At 43.8% G+C, this 22,688-nt stretch overlaps 1 protein-coding gene across 5 annotated transcripts in view; it reads left to right on the top strand.

The window, feature by feature from the left end:
• CPQ (carboxypeptidase Q) overlaps positions 1 to 22,688 on the top strand; it is a 294,849-nt gene that overhangs the window by 196,122 nt on the left and 76,039 nt on the right. For all 5 annotated transcript variants that reach the window (XM_053247904.1, XM_053247903.1, XM_053247906.1 and 2 more), the window contains one exon: positions 6,032 to 6,123. In XM_053247904.1, coding sequence (XP_053103879.1) covers positions 6,032 to 6,123 — 92 coding nt within the window. The remainder of the gene's footprint in view (positions 1 to 6,031; positions 6,124 to 22,688) is intronic.

The following is a 22,688-nucleotide window of genomic DNA, read 5'->3' on the forward strand; positions in this document are numbered from 1 at the left end:
GCCACTATGGCTGGGGGGAGGGGAACTATAGTCCAAGACCAGCTGGAGGGCCACAGTTGGGCAGCCCTGTCTTAAATTAACTTCTGCTTTGACCCTGAATCCATTATTATGTGCATGACTAAACTGTCCATGCAGTCCATTAGAAGATGTGCAGAGTACCCTCTTTTTACTTCTTTCCAAACATGCTACCACCAGGGGTATAGCTATAATTGAGTGGATGGGTTCAAAGAACCCAGCACCCCCAGCTCCTGAGGGACCCCCAGGTCCACCCCTCCTTATTTTCTTTGTTATCTCCCTCACTCTGAGGGGCAGCCGGGGAGAGGGGAGAAGGGTGAACACAGGCTCCCTCTCCCCTAGTGACACCCCTGGCTACCCCTGTTTGTCATGCCACATTTGTCGGGAGTCAGCATATCAGGCTTTATCTCCAGGTGTGTCTTATGGCCAGTAATCCCAAAAGCACATGTTAGCTAGACATCTGAGCAGAATTTCTCTTTACCAAAGGCATCTGACCCGACCCCAACCGGCCACCACATGTGATGGCTTCAACGTGATTCCTGTTTTATTATCTTAATATGACATCATTGGCCATCTGGCTGGTTTGAAATGGGAAGGAGACACTAATCCTGTGCTGTAATAGTAACTAAGAAGTGCACTAGCAAATCCCTAGGATATTTGAGTTTGAGCTTTGGAAAATGAGAGCCCTCGTCGCTGACTGTTTGTTTGCCTGAAGTTAGAAATGCTATTTTGATCACTCTGTGCCTTTCACTTATCGGGTTGCCATTTATCCAAATGACCTGGATGCACAAAGTGGAGCGGAGGGGGGGCGGACATGGAGCTTTTGGGTGCTGGATAGTATAGTTTAGGAGTTCCCAAGCTTGAGTCCCCAGACTACAGCTCCCATCATTCCTGGCCACAATGGCCTTTGTGTTTGGGGATCATGGGAGTTGTAGTCCAATAACATCTAGAAACCCAAGGTTGAGAACTCCAGATATAGTGATTAAGAATATGAGCCAAGAACCAGGATGCCATTAATTGAAATCATCCATGCACTTATTAAGGGTCAGTTCTCACAGTCATTCTGATGTCAGTTAAGTGAATATCTGAGATCCTGGTAGCGTGTGCATTCCTGAAGAGCATGTTGTGTGAAGGCAGCATTTCCCACCAATGACAGATCCACACCATGACCCAGATCTGGTAGTCTTAAATGGGAAGTCAGCTTGTTGATCTTGGTCGCTCATGGAGAAAATCTGGGATCCATGAAAAAATCTCGAGTTCACACAGCACTCTCTGAGGAAGTGTGCACACTGCCAGGACACAAAATTTTCATTTAACTGACATTGGGATGATCATGGGATCCAACCCTATGTGTCCTTAGGCAAGCTGCAATGTCACCCCCTCCCTCATTAATACATAATATGAGGATTAGTATGAGTATACATACAGGCTTGTTTTAAAGATTACTGAAATCACAACCTGTTAGAAGAGCTTGAAGGGGTGAGGGGAGGAAGTCTCGAAAAGCTTCTCCCCTGTAGACAATCCTCTCTGTGTTACTGGGCGTGCAGATCGCCCGTCCAGACGAATGCCAGCTTCTGCTGGCAGCAGGGAGATTTGGGGGCCAGGAGGGAGTCTCCCAACGCTGGCTGGGAGGCTGCTGTGTGTGGCTTACTGTGTGTCATGTAACTGACACACGATCAGTTAGCCCAGGCTAAGGGTGCATTTTCACCCTTAACCTGGGCTAACAGCTGGGGTTCCCTTGTGGGTTTGCCACTATACTGCTGTTCTCATGCACAGGCAAAACCGGGCTGGGCTTCCCTAGCCCAGTTTTGCCTGTGCATGAAAAGAGCCTCAATATGTGTGGCGCACTCTGAATGCACTCTGAAAGCACTATAGAAGTGCCAAGTATGATTGTGATTATTGCTTTTGGATGCATACCATAAAGAGTCTTCTCGAGGTGGGATACTGGAGAGAATGGCTGAGTGTATACACAAAGCATTCCTTAGTATGTCCCTCCCTCCCTTCGACAGAACCGATGACAGCTCAGCTTGGTTATTTCCACAACAGATGCAGGAGCCTACTTAGATAAAGAGAGGCCCTATTTTGTTTAGAGTTCTTGAGTTAAACACACTAAGCTGACCATTTATATTAGCCTGGGAAGTGGATTGTTTCTCACCAAAGAAGCTCTCCCCTACGGGTTTGTGCATATACCTTTAGCGCTGTAGCTTCTCCCAGGTGTTCTTACAAATTTAGAATGGTCTCAGGAAACGAGTGGTGATTGCAGAGTACAGTTTTTCGTGAGACATCAGAGATGGGGACACTGTTCGCTCTAACACAGATTTCCAGATGTTGTTCACTACAACGCACAGCATCCCCAGCTGCAGTGGCCTTTGGCTGGGGAATATGGGAGTTGTAGTCAACAACACCTGGAAACACCTGTTAGAGGGAACACTGGATGGGCATGTTGACTTCTGGTGATGCGGAGAGCGCAAAGTAAGTTGGTGTGTGACAGGGGCAGCTCCCCCATGAAGCTTGGTGAGGCAAGTGCACCACAGGGCAGCAAGTGTGGGCATCTCACCCCACCCCCACCCCTGTGGTTGTCTCCTCATCAATCTGCCGCTACAGTCACTGAGGAAATTCTCACAATCAGGCAAAAGTAGGCGAAGGGAGCCTAGCCCGCTTTTGCCCAATCGTCTGCTGCCATGGGAGCTGTGCAGCTCCCAGCAGCAAACCTTCCTAATTCCCCTTCCCCTTAGACGAGGTTAGCGGAGCAAGCGCTTCGCTAACCCCACCTTTTTGATCACGTATTGCTGCGGCGCAGCTCAGCGCCACAGCAATATATGAAGAGACCCCTGCCGGGAGGCTGAAACAAGCCTCTCTCTTTTTGCATTTTAAAATTTTATTGGTTTTCACAATATCTTAACAATCCAATTACATTTAATTAAATAAATATTGACTTCCCACTTACCAGTCTGCGTGGTTCATGTTAGCTAGACATATAAACCATTGCTATAGTAATTCAAAACATATATACTCCACATTGCAAACTCGATTTTACCCTACCCAACCTGCTGTTATTACTAAATTTCAAACCCTGCTGAAAGGTCCATGTTAGAAAAATAGTTCTTTAAGTAAAGTAAGAATGGTTCCCAATCCTCTTTGAAACATTCCAAGTTGTCATCCTTTATAAGTGCTGTATGTTTTGCCATCTCAGCGTATTCCAAATTTTTTATCAACCAGTCTTCTTTTGAGGGCATTTTATTGTCTTTCCATTTCTGCACATATACTATTCTAGCTGCCGTGGTTGCATACATTAAAAAAGTTAAGTTTCTTCTGGAGAACTCTCCTTGAGTTATTCCCAGCAGGAAGGATTCTGGCCTCTTAGGAAATGTCATTTTAAACATTTTCTTCAGCTCATTATATATCATATCCCAAAAGGCCTTTGCCTTCCCGCATGACCACCACATATGGAAAAAAGTTCCTTCACATTGTCCACATTCCCAACATTTGTTTGAAACATTTTTATATATTAATGCTAATTTTTTCAGTGTCAAATACCACCTGTACATCATCTTATAATAATTTTCTTTTAAAGTATAACATGCAGTGAACTTTAAATCAGTTTTCCATAATTTTTCCCAAGCTGCCATATCTATATTATGACCCACATCTTGAGCCCATTTTATCATAGTCGTTTTAACCACTTCATCTCTTGTCTCCTCCAAAAGCAACAACTTATACATCTTAGAGACTAATTTTTCATCATTTTCACACAACTCCTCGAATCTCGACATTTGATCCTCAAAACTAACTTTAAGACCCTTCTTGTAACTTTCATTTAGCTGATGATACTGAAACCAGTTTCTAACCAAATTTTGTACTTCGATTAGATTTTTTAATGTACAGCCCTTCTCTTGAAAACATAACAAGTCCCTATAGGTACCCCATTCAGATTGCATATTTGTCTCTTTACATGCCAAAGCTTCAATTGGGGATACCCATAATGGAGTTTTAGATTCCAGCCATTTTTTGTACTTTACCCACACTCCCATTAGACTCCTTCTTACATAGTGATTAAGAAAATCTTTATGCACTTTGGTTTTATCGTACCACAGATATGAATGCCATCCAAACCTTCTGTTGAATCCTTCCAGATCAAGTATTCTGGGATTTCTTAATGTTATCCATTCTTTTAACCACGTCAAACAAACAGCATCAAAATACAACCTTAAACCCGGCAGGGTAAGATCACCTCTTTCTTTAGCATCTGTTAAATTTTTAAATTTAATTCTTGGTCTTTTCCCTTACCAAACAAATTTAATTATGTCATTTTGCCATTGCTTGAAACAGGCTAACGTATTAATTATAGGAATAGTCTGGGAAAGAAACAATATTTTAGGTAGAACATTCATCTTCACAACTGAAATTCTTCCCATTAAAGATAAGTTCATTCTAGTCTATCTTTGCAAATCAATTTTTACTGTATTCCATATTTTGATATAATTATTTGAAAACAACAAAGAATTTTTGTTTGTCAGCCAGATGCCCAAGTATTTAATTTTCTTCTCCACTTTCAATTCGCTTATTTCATAAAGTCTATCATTAGATTTCTGGTCCATATTTTTTGTCAACACCTTCGTTTTACTCTTATTTATATAAAACCCAGCCAATTGACCAAATTGTTCTATTTTTCCCAAGAGCCTTCCGATCTTCTTTAATGGATTTTCTAGAAAAAAACACCACATCATCCACAAAGTTTCTAAGTTTATACTCCTGTTTCCCTACTTTCGGACGTTGTATTTGTTCATCTTCTCTAATATTTCTACAAAGCTCTTCCAGAACTAATATAAAAGGTAATGGGGAGCCCTGGGGGTCTCTCTAGGACACCCCGTGTGCTCACACAGGGCATCCTGGAACTTCCAGGGGCCACACGGCCCCCGATCCCCACAGCTCCCGCCAGATCCATGATGGAGCTGGCAGTCGTGTGGATTGGCTGCCCAGGGCTGTCTGAGGATTGTCTGCGGGGAGACCGGGCTAAGCCTACCCTCCCCGCAAACCCTTTTAAAGCAGGTCTCATTGATCATGAGACTTGCCTTGCTGTTTCCATTTTGCTGCTGTTGCCCCATCTCCAGGCTTTTTCTTCTTCTCAACACCCCACCCCTGCCTCACTGGCCCAGGCCCCATTCCTCTTCCCTTCACTGTCAGCTTCAGCTGCTGGAGTGTGCCACCCCTGCTTTATTAACATGAGTTCTCTCCCTCCTTCTCCCCCCCCCTCCTCCGGTCTCCTCCCTTGAGCATCAGACTTGTCTACAAGGGGGTGGGGCAGCATCAGCGCTGATTCCCACCCAGGGCTGGCAAGGGGAGTGGCCAGGACAGCTCACTGCCATTCTCTTCTTTAATGGCCAATAGCAATGAGCCAGCCCTGGTGTGTGGTGTAGGATACAGAGATAGAGAAAGAACTGTGAAGAGAAAAAGAGGGGCAGAAAGTTGCCAAGAGACCTGTTAGTGTGGAAAGAAAAGAGAGAACATGTGGGTGTAGTGTGGGGTGTAGAGAAAAAAGGTAGTTAACACAAGATGCATTAGAAAGGAAACACTTGGAAATATTGTAGCCAAAATACTTTTCTGTAGTAAGTCTGGTGATGTAGCCCTCTTGGGATAATAACATGTAAACATGGAGTGATTTGAATTGTGTGCCTTTGGTTTATTGGTATTTTATACCTGCTAGAAAAAGTGGTGTCATTAGAACCAGAGCCAGCATGGTGTAGTGGTTAGAGTGCTGGACTAGGACTGGGGAGACCCAAGTTCAAATCCCCATTCAGCCATGATACCTGCTGGGTGACTCTGGGCCAGTCACTTCTCTCTCAGCCTAACCTACTTCACAGGGTTGTTGTGAGGGGAAACTTAAGTATCTAGTACACTTTTCTGGGCTCCTTGGAGGAAGAGCAGGATATAAAATGTAAAAAAAATTAAAAAGAATATACATTTTATATTTTATATCAATAACTTTAGTTCCACCTTTTTTTTTAAAATAACCTAGGGCTCCGTCCCAAGAGAACTCTGCGATTAGTGCTTTGGTCGGCAGAGGAACAAGGTGGAGTAGGGGCTGAGCAATACTATAAACTGCATAAGGTAATCAATCTGATGAAATAATATATCTCCTTGTAGCAGCCATCTCCTCTGCATTTTGACTTTTTGGTTCTTATTTACAATGTATGGGAATGTAGGAAGCAAAGAAGGAAGCCATGAAATGGTTTCAGTCCAACGACCGAGACCAGGTTTGGGAAGTAAATGCATTAGGCTATAGAGAGAAACAAGGTTCATAATCTAGATTAGTATAATCATAGGAACATATCATCATCATCATCATCATCATCATTATCATCATCAAAAGCCACTGTCAACCCACAAGTTGTGTTAAAAAGAGGGCTGGTTCAGATGTCACACCAAAACATGGTTTAAGTTAACCATAGTTTAGACTCCAAACCATCATTTGTGTTATGTATATAGAGATAGACAGATAGACAGACAACGCATGGATTGTCAAATTTCCCTCTTCCTTGGGCTGGCCTTATGGGTGGCCAAGCCAGGCAGTTGCTCATGGCACTTACCTGAAGGAGGTGCTGACCTGAGCTTGGTGGCTCACTGTAAGTTAGATTTACTGAGGTCATTCACACAATCAAAGAGGCTGTTCACACAATGGAGGAAAACCAGGCTAAGGGACCCCAGCCTGGTTTTCCTCCATCATGAGAACTCACAGGCGAGCCCAGTGGTTCAATGGTGGCAAGCCCGCCAAAGTAGCCCTCCCCTTAAATGAGGTTAGTGGAGCAAGTGCTCCTCTAACCCCATTTTTTTGATCATGAGTCATCATGACGCGGCTCTGTGCTGTGGAGACTAAAGAGGAGACACCTGACTGGGAGGCATTGGGGGCTACCCAGAATGCCCCTCTGGAACTTCTGAGGACCAGGTGGCCCCCAATACCTGCCACCCCAACCGACTCCATGACGGAGCCGGTAATCAGGTGGGCAGCCAATCCGACCACCCAAGGATGGCTCAGCAATCATCTGCAGGGAGGGGTAAGTTAATCCGCTTTCCCCACAGACCTGCCCAAAGTGCTTCTCACTGATTGTGAGAAGAGCTTCATAAACTTAGTTCTACCTGGGTTTCGGAGCTCTGTGTGCTCCCAGTTTTTGGGTGTGTTGAAGCAAGTTAAGAGGGAAACCTGGGTAGAAGTGATTGTGAAGGTAGGAGGGAAAGCTACCCAGGTTTTCCTCCTACCTTGCTTCCACACAAACGGAATTGGGAGCATGCAGAGCTCCCAAACCCGGGTAGAACACAGTTTTTGATTGAGTGAATGATTTCACTTTCTGCAATGAGCTAGGGAGAAAAAAAGCAGTGTCTTTAAGCTTTTACTCCAAATGCTACAGGTTGTTTATTTACTAGCTACAAAAATGAACTTCCATCAAAGATCTTTAAAGATTTCATTTTCACTGGAAAGCCTGGGAACAGGAGAGCCTGTAATACCACTAGGTTTTCCAGTCCTACACAAGCCACACAATTTGGTAAACTAACCATGGTGGGGGGTACCAAAGGCACTCCTCAACCAGGGTGCTATTTATTCTAGGACTGACCTTGCCTCTTCCCCTTCCTTCCTTCCTTCCTTCCTTCCTTCCTTCCTTCCTTCCTTCCTTCCTTCCTTCCTTCTGAATCTCAAGATGACCTAAGAGTGGCATCTGAGACCACTCTTGCCCCCAAACAGTGGTTTGTCAGTTCAGATGCAATGACCCCATTCAGATGTAGCACCAAAGCTCAGTTAAACAAACCTGTGGTTAATTTCTGAACCCAAGAATCATGCTGCAGACAACTGAGCAACTCCAGTTTCTTCAGCTGCTGGCCAGAATAGGAACATAGGAAGCTGCCATATACTGAGTCAGACCATTGGTCCATCTAGCTCAGTATTGTCTTCACAGACTGGCAGCTGCTTCTCCAAGGTTGCAGGCAAGAGTCTCTCTCAACCCTATCTTGGAGATGCCGGGGAGGGAACTTGAAACCTTCTGCTCTTCCCAGAGCAGCTTCATCCCCTGAGGGGAAGATCTTGCAGTGCTCACACATCAAGTCTCCCTTTCATATGCAACCAGGGCAGACCCTGCTTAGCTAAGGGTCATGCTTGCTACCACAATACCAGCTCTTCTCCAGAATAACCCCTCCCTCTTCCTAGTCTGCCAAGGCTCCATCCCACCATCTTTCTTCTGCTTGCATTGCCAGACTGTAGGCATTGTGTCAGTGTGTCCATCACCCAGCAGCTATTGGCCACAAAGTGAGGGATGGTTCAGTAAAGTTTATGCCACAACATAGCTGCACAGCTGCTACCAGTGTCTACCAGTTCCTGGACTGCTTTGCCTAGGTCAAAGAGCATCTTTGGTCACAGTGGACCAGACCCCAGGATCCTTTGCCCTTCTTCATATAAATATTCCCTCCTAGGAAGTCATCATGATCCTTTCCCAGAGTAACCAAAAATAGTGTCCCTCGGCATCCCACCCTTGCCAGAAATTTTGCATGGGAGAGACTGTTTTTCTGCGGGTCACTTAGGCGGCCAGTGGTGCAATTACTGACAGAATAAGGGTTTGCATGCCATTTAAAGGGATTTAAATGCTTTTTCCCTGCTGCGGGCAGGTGGTCCATTCCAAAAAGGTACAACTGTGCTCAGCACACCCCCTTGAAGATCGTGGCTGATGGCTGCTACACTGCAGATGTTCTGACTCCTTGTCTATGGTCTGGCAACGTGAGCACTACAGAGTTTGCTAGAATGTGGCCTCGGCAGACCACGAAGAGGGAGTGGCTCCCCTATACTCAAACCAGAGGTTGTTGGGCTACAGTTGGACAAACATCTGCGTTGTGATTCACGTTTACAAAAATTAACCTTGGGTTTGTCTACCTGTGGTTTGCCGTAACATGCAAATGGGGCTGTTGAGTGGCCATTCACTAACTATGGTTTGTTAGACATTGGACCAGGTCTCACGAGACCTGGTTTGGGGCAGTGAGACCTGGTTTGGGGCGGTGAGCGGGAAGAGTGGGCTAAGCTATAGCTGCCTGGGAGGCAGCTTTTCACCTCCCCTCCGGGGGTCTACTCATGAGTAAGTGCGGCGCAAAGCCGCACCGCGGCTACTCACGATTCAAAAAACCAGGTTTGCGGAGCGCTCGCTCCACAAACCTGATTTGGGGCAGGGGTTCTTGAGCGGGTTACCCGTTCCAGAACCACCGGGCTCGCAGCCAAGCCGGATGGTTCTGACGATCTGCAAAAATCGGGCTAGGCTCTCCTAGACCGATTGTTGCAGATCGTGGGAACAGCCCCTGTATTGTTTTGGACATCATGACAAACCATGCTTTGGTGTTACATCCAAACCATCTCAGAGGAGCAAAAGCAACAGCAGGGTGCCTAACATCTTGCCTGTGAAGGGCATATCAGCTTCACTTATGATTACAGTTAGCACTGAAATTTCACCCAAATTGAAATTTGAAGTGGATTTGAGGGTGAAACTTCTAAGAAATGTCAAGGAAAGCTGAAAGAATTTCAATAAGAAATTTCTTAAAGAGTCTCTTGCTAAACCAGTAACTAGACTTTGCTTAAAGCAAACTCTGAAGTGAATTTAGGGGTTCCTTCACAAGGTGGAAGAACTGTGAGAGAAGCCCAAAGAATTTCCAACAGACTAGCAAAATGCTTAAAGGAGGATTGTACACCCTGTCTACACCTGTCACCAAAAACAGATCTGCAAAAGGTTTAGGTTTAGGATCTGTGAAGTTTTCCTACACAAGAGTAGTAAAAACTACAGTGTGTTTTCTGTGTGTTAATACACAAGGAGGAGAGTTGGTCTTGTGGTAGCAAGCATGAATTGTCCCCTTTGCTAAGCAGGGTCCACCCTGGTTGCATTTGAATGGGAAACCACATGTGTGAGCACTGTAAGATATTCCCCTTAGGGGATGGGGCCACTCTGGGAATAGCACCTGCATGATTGCATGCAGAAGGTTCCAAGTTCCCTCCCTCGCTTCTCCAAGATAGGGCTGAGAGAGACTCTTGCCTGCAACCTCGGAGAATCCACTGCCAGTCTGTGTAGACAATACTGAGCTAGATGGACCAATGGTCTGACTCAGTATAAGGCAGCTTCCTATGTTAAGCTAGCTCACCAACCTGAATATAATGGGTTCTAGGTTTCCCCCCCCCCCTTCATTTAATGACTTCTTATGTGCTGAACTATGCATGTTTTCTATATGACCTGCCTTGAAAATCCATGAAAAGCTATTCAGCAATGACTGGATTATTGAGATACCATAAGTGGCTTCCAGTAATACGTAACTACCCATGAAGAAAAATATGAATACATTAAAACATGTATTTCATTTATTTATAACATGTTTCATGATAAGAGGTTGGGCTGAAATAGAAAGAATGCTTTTATGATTGTGTTACAATAACAATTAATGTTAACCATATAGAATGTCTTGAAAATCATTAACATTTGTATAGTGACTTGCACATTTTTAAGCAATCCCTTACAATTAAAAATTGAACTGAAAGCAGTATTTCCACATTTTGGTGGAATTTTGTTCACAATTATCTCTTCAAAGTATAGTATGACATGAGCAATAACTTGATAAAATTGTCTCAGAGCCAAACGTGATCGTTATATAAACATCTCATAGCTAACCCAGTTTGAATTGTTTCTATACTTCCTTGCTCAAAAATTAATGAAGTAAACTTTATGCAAACATTTTTGTTATTTTTGGCTCTTTGTTGCAAAGTATTTGTATATATTAGAGCCCGTTTCCAATATTCTGTCCTACCCTTTCAACATCCTGTCTAGAGCTCAATCAAAAGTAATCATTGCTCCTCAAAGACATAGGAGCTCTTCTTACGATCAGTGAGAAGATCTCCTCCAATAGTCTGGACTGCTTTAAGAGGCATTTAGATAAATTCATGGAGGACAGGTCTATCAATGGATACTAGTCTGAGGGCTATAGGCCACCTCCAGACTCAGAATGCCTCTGAACACCACCTCTGAATGCCTCTGAACACCACCTCCAGCCTCAAGATGCCTCTGAACACCAGTTACAGGGAAACAACCATAGGAGAGAGGGCATGCCCACAGCTCTTGCCTGTGGCTTCTTGGGCCACTGGACTAGAGAGGCCTTGGGCCTGATCCAGCCGAGCTGTTCTTAAATATAATTGGTTGTAAAGCAACGTTATGTCTTCAATACATTACATGATTCCTGATTGGCTGGAGTCAACCATGTGATTAATTCAGGAGCAGCAATTAGGAGGGGGAAATGACAATGAAGCAGCAACAGATAAGTGGGGATATGACAAGGTTTGGAGGGGGGAATGGCAACAAATGGAATTGGCAAAAAGTGAATATGGGGAAACCATATCATTGTGTGATATACATTCATGTGTAAATCAACCTTTAGGAGCTCTGTGGCAGCTTACACAGGAGTAGTCTCACAAATAAATGGAACTATATTCATCTAAGGCAAAACTAAGCATTATGCACAAATGCATGTAACAAATTCCACTCTTATTAGACCAGAGCCACTTTGGAAGATAGCATTTTGGAGCTGAGAATGGTTGGGGGGGAAGTAAATGGGTGCTCAATCCTCTCCCCATTTCCCACTTTCCCCCTGTAACTCTCCCTCCCAACAGCTGCCCCCACTCCCCAAAGTCACAGCATCTTTTTTGAGACTTGAGGGATTAAAATAAAGTGGGAAAGTGGAAGGCAGGGAAAGAGTTAAGCAGCTCTCACCCCACCCCACCGCAGCCCACAAAATTGTTCAAATTTAAGCCTGTTATTTTCAATGAGCTTACTCTCACATAATGTCATTTGCACAGATTTCGCATTTGCACAACTTGAGAGGAGAGCTGGTCTTGTGGTAGCAAGCATGACTTGTTCCCTTAGCTAAGCAGGGTCTGCCCTGGTTGCATATGAAAGGGAGACTAGAAATGTGAGCACTGCAAGATCTTCCCCTCAGGGGATGAAGCCGCTCTGGGAAGAGCAGAAGGTTCCAAGTTCCCTCCCTGGCTTCTCCAAGATAGGGCTGAGAGAGATTCCTGCCTGCAACCTTGGAGAAACCGCTGCCAGTCTGTGAAGACAGTACTGAGCTAGATAGACCAATGGTCTGACTCAGTATATGGCAGGTTCCTATGTTCCCATGAATAATTTGCGTGCATTCATTGTTACTAGGCTGATTTATTGATGTTGCACAGTATGTCAGCCAGAGGGCTTGGTAACATGCATTGATGTGTAACGTTTATTCTACTCTAAGCTGTCGCTGAATTTTCCCCTCAACGTCATTTCCAAACTGGCTGATTTCTCCATGGTTTGCCAACGAGTTTATACTTCTGTGTTGCTGCTAATCTTATTTATTGAAAATTCTGACATGGGAATATTACAAATAATTCCATTTAATATTCTAGGTATGAAAATATTATCTAAATAATAGAGGGGGAAGGAGGCCCTGCGCATTACTGAACTGTATTCTACTACTTCAGACTTCCTTGGTGGGGCGGGGAAGGCCGAGGTGGTTGGTGGGAGAATCAGTAAAATAAAATGTGCTTTTGGAGGGTCCCCACCACCACCACCATTCTGTGTGCAACAGATATGACCAGCTATATTTATGGTATATTTGGTAATGTATCTATCTGCGGAGAAGTCAGGTTAGCATTAGGTGGCAAAGATAAACAGATTACTATTGCGTTGCTGGCTGACGTAACAGCCTCAACAGCAATGGGAGGGTATTGTAGTGCCACTGCTGTCCACAAGGAAGCCACTGAAAAGGAAGGCGGTTGCGTTGTCACTGTTTCTGCAGTTTCTCCCATTTGCCACAATGCGAGAAACTACAAGAATGCTATTTGTGCAGCCTCTAGGCAGCCACAGTGGCATCGCTGCTTCCATGTATATGGCAGCTTTTGCATAAGTTCCAAGCGAGAGCTTACTCCCCCTCCACACTCTCCTGTAGACTTCTGTCCTCTTTGCCAGCAGGATTTCGTGTGCTGTTCAGATGCCCAGCAGGGCCCTTGTGCATTTTTGGCAGTGCCACATGCCTATCAGCTCTTGCTTTCCAAGAACAACCCAGCTCAAAAGAGGATGCAAGCAGTTTATTGACATATGGTAGGACCCATGGTCAATGTGTGGAGAAGTTACTGAGAACCATAAGATGTGATGATATCATCTAGGCAGAGTGCCGAAGATAAATAATAGCAAGGGTCTAAGAGTTCTGAGGGACACCAACTCAGAGATGGAAAAATAAGGGAGGGCTTCCCCTGTGAAAACCTTGAAAGAAAGAACCATTTGAAGAGAGGATCACAGAGACCTGGGGCATAGGGGAAATCAAGCAAGAAAGCGTGATCAGCTGTATCAAAAGCTGCAGTCAAGAAGGATGAGGACAGAACAGAGACCTTTTGATTTGGCAGTAGGAATATTGTTGGTGATTTTTGTGAGGACAGTTTTGTAAGATATTTGTGTGAGGGCAGTATATGATGCTTTGGAAAGCACCCTAACCTTTTACAGAATTTTTGTTGCACACATTTCTGAGAAATAGATGACTATGAGAAATGGATTATGACTGTGAAAGCCCCTTGTAATTATTCAAAGACAACTATGATCCATTGTTTAAACTTTAAATCTTTATCTTGTAAAGGTTACATTCAAAAAAAGTGATTGGATAGTTCATTTAAGAGGGTGAGTCTATTATGAGGCTGCTTGGTTGCAAAAATGAATGTGATTAAATCTTTTATGTTAAGGGAATAGTTACTAGCAAGAGGCAAAGACTGCATGAGTCTTCATGGACAAGAACATGCATAGCTTTATATCTGATGTTCCTACTTGTAAATCTTCTGTGTTTAATCATCATTAGTCCTCTTGATGGAACTAGGGTAGAAGCCTACCTCCTATCCTAGACTGGGAGCTGTGCATCCTCCCAGTATTTGATCATGTGTAGATAAAAGCAAGGAACTTGCTTGTCTGTCAAGCCCCACCTGAGCACTCCCAGGTGCCTGGCAACTTATTCGATTTCTATACTGCTTTTCATTAAAATAATCTCAAAGCAGTTGCAGTATAATTAAAACAATGCACAATTGAAATACCAAAAGTACAGATATTAATATATAGATATATAAATAATATCTCTATTTAAAAGTTTAAAAACCTTTATTAAAAGAAAACACAAAGCAGCAGCAGCAAAAACTGCAGCAGCAGTAAAAAAAATATGCATAGGATGGGGCTGTATTACAGTTTTAGAGAGGATGGCTCCATTGGAGAAGAAGGAACTGACTCAGAGAGTGGACCTCTGCCTTTCTGGGGTGCTGCTGCTGCAGGATATTCCTGCCAGCAGACCAGCAAATAAGTCCCTGCCGGCAGATCCGGCCCTGGGTTTTAAGTTGAGCAGGCCTGATCTGGGGCTGAATCCATGCTCAGAAAAGAGGAAAACCATTATTTCTTGTTTACACAGTCAGACAGGTGTTATTGACTGGTTTGTTTTATCCAAACATCAAGTCTTTCCCAAGGACCTGGGATGGCTGAATTTTATTATCGATGTTGTTGCTGTTATTATTATAGATATCGTAGCAGAATATAGGCTGTTCCCAGTCAAGTTGCTTTTTGTAATTGGCCGATGGTGATTTCTATGGCCCCTATGGTGTTGAGGTGCTCTTCAAGTTGTTTTGGAATTGCACCTAGGGCGCCAGTTACCACTGGGATTATTTTGGTTGTCTTCTGCCACAGCCAGAAATAGAAAAAATAACAAAATGCAGAGATCTACAAATTGAAATGGAAAGGCTGTGGCAGAAAAAGACCAAAATAATCCCAGTGGTAATTGGTGCCCTGGGTGCAGTTCCAAAAGACCTTGAAGAGCACCTCAATACCATAGGGGCCACAGAAATCACCATCAGCCAATTACAAAAAGCAGCTTTACTGGGAACAGCCTATATTCTGCGACGATATCTATAATAATAACAGCAACAACATTGACAATAAAATCCAGCCATCCCAGGTCCTTGGGAAGGACTCGATGTCTGGATAAAACAAACCAGTCAATAACACCTGTCTGACTGTGTTAATAAATAATAATAATAATTATTATTATTATATTTCTATACCGCCCTTCCAAAAATGGCTCAGGGCAGTTTACACAGAGAAATAATAAATAAATAAGATGGACTCCTGTCCCCCAAAGGGCTCACCATCTAAAAAGAAACACAAGATAGCTGGCATTGGGAATTCCCTAGCCCTAGTATAGGTAGTTTAGCCATCCCCAGCCCTGCTCTAACAAGCCCCACCTCCTGCTCCTGAGATGCAGGTGTGCCAGGTTCTCCTCAGAACCACTGGGGCACTCAGTCGATTCCAGTGCCTGCTTGCTACCAGTACCTTTGCTTTGCAAAGTTTCAGGGAGTCCCAGTCCATGGCAGCACAGGGTCCAGAGAATCAAGTTTGCTTCCTTGTGTAGTAAAAAGAAGTCTTTTTCTGCTTGTATTTACTTACAAAAGAAAAGTCACAAGTTTGTTTCAGTACCCTTTCACTAAATAAGAATACAGGATGGATTTCTGCCATTAACCATGAGCCCATTCTCCTGCCAGGGCTCCTTCCGTGTATGTGTTTCTCAGAACCACAATTTCAAAACTAAGAAGGTGAGATTTTTCATCCTGAAGAAAGCAGGCTTTATGTCAGTGCTGTTCTGTGGTTCAAACCATAATGCAGTCAGGGAGAAAGCAGTAGTGCAGAGGGTCATGAAGTGGAGGGATGATAAGAATAGAAAGAAGCAGCTCAAGCCTGAGGCATAAAACCTCTTTGCTTTCTCAGAGCTTCTTCTGGAGCTGCTTTGACCTCCATACTACTTATACTGGCCTAATTCTTCAGGCAGTTGCCTCATCTGGAGATGTGTGTTATATGGAGATCAATTTGATAACCCCATTAAAGCATTCTTTTGAGATTCACCAAGCAGAAAATGGGGGTGGGTGGGAATGCACAATAAACAATGATTATAATCTTAATCAAGCTTCATATTTATATAGCACTTTTTGGAGCATGTAAATGACATTATTTACATGTAGAATGTTCTCACATATTTTGCAAGTGAAAGCCATACCCTCCAACATTTCACAGCTGAAGGTTAGGAATATGCTTGTGACAACATTTTCATCACTCCAGGATCTTTCCCTCCTCCGTTACACAATGAGGGAGAGCCTCCTCCATCTGCCGTATGCTCTGTTGTGTTCATTTACCATGTAATAGTCTGTCCTGCACAAAACTAGGGATCTACACAAAATGGATTCTGTGCTTTGTTTTGAGCTCGAAACAAAATGCAGTTGGCCAAAACATTTCATCGAAACAGAGGTCAAATTGGTTGTTTCAATGAAACAAACTCGAAACGTTTCAAATGCTTTGGCCATAAGGAACAATGGGGAAACTCTAAACAGCCTAGGTAACTCCTAGGGACACCAAAGTGGGTGGTGTGGTAGTGCATGATTTTTAACCTTTCCCTTAAAACGCCATAGGATTCTATCGGAGTCTGAGAATCTGTCCATCCCAACACATTTTAAACACATTCCAAAAATAGCCCAAAGGAATCACTGACTCAGAATGCACTGCCAGCCACAGTGCAGTAATGAACCCCTGGTGGCGCAGTGGTAAAACTGCCGCCCTTTAACCAGAAGGTTACAAGTTCGATCCTGACCAAGGGCTCAAGGTTGACTCAGCCTTCCATCCTTCTGAGGTCAGTAAAATGAGTATCCAGAATGTTGGGGGGCAATATGCTAAATCATTGTAAACCGCTTAGAGAGCTTCCAGCTATAGAGCGGTATATAAATGTAAGTGCTATTGCTATTGCTATTGCTACCATTGACACAAGTTGCTCTCTCACACACAGTTAGGACTCCTTACTCCTAGCATTGCAACAGCTGCCACAGCAGCACCCTTAGCAGCAAGCATAGCCATAAGCTCAACTAGAGCAACTTCAGCCACATTTTGACTGAGTACACCTTGCAATGCAGATTGCAAAGCAGACCAGAGTGGCTTACCGGTTGTATCCTCTTCAAGAAAGGCACACTATAAGAGCTATCTCTGCCTTCCAGCCCCTTTGAATACATTTTGAAATTCCCTCCATTTGTGTTCCCCCTTTCTCCCTCACCCAAGCCAATGGGGGCACAGTTGCCCATGACAACACTTGATTTGGCCCATAATAAGCCAAGCAAGAAGCAAGGAGATCACAAGCCAGCCAGAAGTCAGTGCCAGAAAACCAATCAGCTAGGGAAAAATAGGCCTCCAAAATGGCACTCAAAATGCTGAAATGTTTCGATTGAAATGGTGTTTTGTTCTGAGCTCAAAACAAGTCCTTTATTCAAAGGGCATTTTGTTTCGAGCTCAAAACACTTGAAACGACCCGTTTCGAGTTGAAAAGTTTTGACATTGAAATGTTTTGCACATCTCTGCACAAAACAAATCAGTAATAGATGTCAGGCAGAAGAACAACTTTTATTTATGATCAGTGCTCAAATACACAAAAGCCAAAACAACCCCCCAATAGCATTATACAATGTATTAAATACAATAAATCAAGTTCAATATGATAATAATACCTCTCACATACCAGATCAAATTACATCTCATCAGTAGTCTTTTGTTGTCTGATTTTAATGGCTGCCAAGCAAAAGTTAGCTACCTTTCAGGTAGTATCTGCCCAATCATCAGATATTAGAAACCATGTATAGTAAGACCCATCCCTACCTGGCCTATTTAATAATAAGGGTGTAATCAAGCTGGCATGTGAGTCTTTTTAGCAGGAGCAGTACAAAAAAACCCAACCATGCTGTATTGTCTTGAGCATTCCTTCACCGCATGAACAAATCCTATTGGCTTGACGCATTTTATTATACCTGCCAAAAGGTACTGCCAAGTGGGCACATCAAATCTAGCCCTGAAGAATGCTTTACATAACTTGGGGGAGGTAGGTGATGATAGATTTTTCGTTGGAGATCGGCTGATACTTACATAATACTCTTGATTGAGGTCAGAGATCATACTGAGATCCTTTTGGCATTCCACATCCTCTAATCTCTGTGCAAGTATCCTCTGAGCTTGAACGAGGCTCAAGGACAGCAGGTAGTCTAGGGACAGTCCATAGAACAAGAATTTCTCCCCGAGTGCAGTCTCCCATCCCGATCTGTAATTACCAGAGGGGCCAGACCCACAGGACACAATTTAAGCTTCAGCCAATAGTTACCCATCAGTCTCCATGCCCTTGCCTCCACTCTTAAAGTCCCTGTCTCCAACCTCAAACTTGCATTGCACACCAAGGTTCGCCCTCAAGGATTAGTTTGGACAGTCTCAATCTCCTTATGCTTAATGTCCGTTCCTAGTTGTGTGCTGGGCCAGAGATTTGGCCTCAAACAGCTTCAGGGCAGCTGGTACCAATTCCCCTCCTTTACCATAAAACAATCTTAATATAGTTGTGGAGCTCCTCTGAGCCAACTGCATGACACTGCTGATGTGGAGCTTCCAAGAGCCCATAGCACTAAGAACTACCCCCAATTATTTAAAGTTACACATTTGTTCGATTTTATTATCCCCAACTGACCAGTTAATTGTCTGATTATCCTTTGGTGAAGATCAGAAGTTCTGTTTTCTGGAAATTAATCTCCAGCCAATTTCCCGAAGAATACAGGGAGACGCTCCCGAGAGCTCTTTTCAGGCCAATTGGTGTGCATGAAATTACCACAGCATTGTCTGTGTGAAACAGACAAGGAACCTGGATTCCTGCCAATGTTGGAGCATGCAAATCTGGCTTATCCAGGCTAATGGCCGTGTAAAAACTGAAAAGAGGAAACCAGAATACAACCCTGTCTGACTCCCTTCTTTACAGATATTGCATTCAATAATAACCCCTGTGGGTTACATCTTACTCTTAATGCTATTTGAATACAGCTTGTGTATAAGTAAAAGAAGATGTCTATCTATGTTGATTGCTTTATGTTTTCCCCATAAAATCAACCCCAACATGGAATCAAACGTGAACCTAAAGTCCACAAATGCCATGTAAAGAGTGGACTTTGATCTGCCAGAATATTTAGCCACTAAATGCGATGTCAGGCAGCCTCTGTGAGGACTCTCTTGTATTCTATCCAGTAACATTTTGCAGTTTGTTTGTTTGGACATTTGTCCCAAGGGGGAGCCTGTAGAGAGTGTGGGGGAGGAGTCAGATAGAAAAAGGGAGGGAAAGGAGAAAATGGAGTTGGTGTTGAATAAACCTTTAGTTAAATCTACATAAGAGTTCCTTGTGTGTACTGTATGAGGGAAGCAGCTATAAATCATTTGGCAATGAGAATTTGAACCAGCTAGGCATATGAACCTGCAAAGCTTGTGAATGTTCTTGCAACCTCATTTCACTTCATCACTGGACCTACAATCCTGCACTACTATCACTGCTGCTGATTGTTTCTCCAGCTTCCTAATCTGCACAAACCCTGAAGGTATTTTTTTTTCCTTCTCAAGCCTGGCATCCTTGTTCATTAGATACTGACTGCAGCATGGGTCAGATCCCACCACCACCACCTTTTTTCTTGTCCACCCCGGGGAACCTGCTGTTCCCTGGAAACAATGGAGGTCCTATTTCTGCAATTACTTCCTCATCATACAGACGCCTGATTTTACTCCAGCAAAGCAGAAGGCTATATTGCTTCACTGCCTGGGTGCTTTCCAGTCTAGCTGCTCAACAGCAGCAAAATACCTCCATTCAGGCAAGTCACATTCAAAACGTAAACAGCAGAGGGAGCAGTCTCGCAGAAACTACCAACCCCCAAAACCAGCAATTTTTTTATGACAGATATACGACGCCCTAGCTCTTTATCACAGCAATTAAATTTGAAACAAGGCATTGGAAATGTGAATGGCACCCTGCTGTTCATGTAAGGACTGCAGTGTCACAACGCAGGAAGTGTGGAAGCACACTTCCGAGATACATCCTAACCCCGTTGCAGGGTCTAATTTGGAAAGCACCCAGGGCCCTGAAGGCCAAAGAATATATAATCATTTGCCCTTTCCTGCCAACTTGGAAGGCGATGCCAATTCTTATGAAGCTGCTCTTCAAGCCTTAGATGACCATTTCAATGATCCTTTATTGTTGAACATTACAAGTTCTATTCTAGATCCCAACTGCCTTCTGAATCTGTCAGTCAGTATATCACAGCATTGCATGTCTAACCTCTGAGTTTGCAAACTTCACTGATGAACTAATCAGTGATCCGATTGTTATTAAAACAAACTGCTCCAAATGGCATGAAAAACTACTGCTGGAGCTGAAATTTGCCTTGGATAAAGTTATAGAGATGGCTAGGAGGATAGAAAATGCTCTTCACTGTGCCAAATACTGTAGGAGTGTGCATGGAACTGGTTTGGGCAGTTCAGTGTGAATTTGAACCAAATTCAAACTGAACCGCTGGTCCATGAACCAGTTCAATCAAACCGGCCGGCCAGCAGTCCAATCCGTTTGGTTGAACTGTGTTGACCTGGTTTGACCCGGTTCGAGAGTCTGTGCTTATAAAGGGGAATCTGGTGAGGATTCCCCTTAAGCTCTGGGAAACCCTGCCTTGAAAAGGGTTCTAAGGGTGACTGAGGAGAGGGGCAAAGGGCACCTTACCATAGGCAAGGTGCTGTGGTGCTGTGGTGGCTCCTCTACACCCTGCCGGCACTTGCCCCCTCAGCAGCGCAGATAGTGCAGCAGGCTGGCAGAGGCCCAGTGTTTAGCAGTTTGGTTCTTCATGCACAGAGGCTGGAATTGGACCACCATACAGGCCATGCTGCTCAGGAGGAGAGCCACTGGTGTCTAGAGGAGCCCCCACTGAGCCCCCACTGGGCTGACGGTATGTTGCCCTCTTTCTGCCCTTAGAACCCTTTTAAAGGCAGGATCCCCCTTTGCTTGTAAAGGGGAATCCTCACTAGATTCCCCTTTACATGCATAGCCCCTAGAACTGGGTTAAATCGGTCTGTATCAGACCAGGCCTGATTCAGTTCGAACTTGGACCAGTTGCCATTTTTAAAGGCCGGTTTGGTTTGAGTTTGAACCAGTTGAACCAAGCTGATTTGAACAACACAGTTCAGTTCAAACCTGTTCTGCACACCAGTTCTGCCAAATAACTCTCTTTAGTACCCCAAAATCCACCTCCTGAAATCCAGGCTGTTCAGTCTAAATCCTTCCAAGTCCAATCTTCTCATATGGCACTGCCCCAGAAAGTGGCAGCACAAGAAATGAAGAGCTACCAATGCTACTGATGTGGGGACTCTTCCCACAAAGCCAATTTTGTTCACTGTCCCACATGGAAGGTCACTTGCAACAGGTGCAAAAAACTAGGGCACTTTGCTGAGGTGTGCAAGTCTGTTGTCCACTCCATTACTGATTCACCATATAATAAAGATGAGGCAGCTGAACCACTTCCTGACAGTGTTTTAAGGGACAGAGTGAGATTCTGCTTCTGCATATTGTCAAGTTAAATGTAATGGCCACGAAGTGAAGAACTTACCCATAGCATTGCACCAACCACTTAGACAGGAGCTCTTAAGACTCCAACATGCTGACATCATAGAGCTTGTTGATTCATCAGAATGGGTCTCTCCCATTGTTCTTGTGTGGAAATCAAAACATACACTTTGAATGTGCATATATTTAAGAGATGTGAACTCCAACATGGTAGTAGATTGCCATCCATTACCCAATATCAATGAAATGCTGCTTACTCTGAAAGAGGCCTTCATGTTCACATCTTTGGACTTGTCTTCAGCCTATCACCACATTCCTCTGCTCAAAGATTCTCATAAATACACAGCCTTCATTACCCCAGAGGGTCTTTTTCAATACAAAAGACTGCCCATTCGATTAGCCTCTGCAGCTTTGGTATTTCAGAGAATGATGCATGCAATTCTTGGATCTACAGATGGAATCACTTACTTTCAGGATGATATTTTAGTGTAGAAGAGCATGATGTTAAACTGACAGAAGTCTTAAGAAAACTCTGACAACATGGACTGTTTCTCTGTATCACTGCAGAGAAATGTCAGTTTTGCACACACACACTGACATACTTGATTCACACGATATCTCAGAGGGCTTACATCCCAAAATAGACTTGGTGAAAGTTATTTGGGAAGCACCAGAGCCACATAACAAGGATGCACTTTGATCATTTTTAGGATTCTGTATTATTCTAAATTTGTTAGACAATTTGCCTCCAAAGTTGCTCTAATGTGTCTTCTTTTTAAAAAGAACGTAGAATTTAACTGGGATGCATCCTGCAAGGCTAGTTTTCAGACTGTCAAATCGGCCACTGCTGAAAGCCCTGCTCTCACTTCTTTTGATGCCAACAGGCACATTATTGTAACCAGTGATGCTTCTGAATATGGTTTGGGTGCTGTCTTGACCCAGGAAAAAGAGGACAGGGAAGTTTTCATTGCCTTTGCTTCCAGAGTGCTTACTGTGTCAGAGAAGATGTATTCTGTCATTGAAAAAGAAGCTCCAGCATGTTTCTGGGTGGTGAGGCACTTTAGGACTTACTTGTGAGGCAGAAAATGCATTTTATGGTCAGACCATAAACCCATATCTGCTTTATTTACTACTCAGGATCAAGTTGAGCAATCCCAAGAATAGCCAAATGGATCACCAGACTT

The sequence above is a fragment of the Hemicordylus capensis genome, chromosome 4 (assembly GCF_027244095.1).
Source record: "Hemicordylus capensis ecotype Gifberg chromosome 4, rHemCap1.1.pri, whole genome shotgun sequence".
NCBI classification, from domain to species: Eukaryota; Metazoa; Chordata; class Lepidosauria; order Squamata; family Cordylidae; genus Hemicordylus; species Hemicordylus capensis.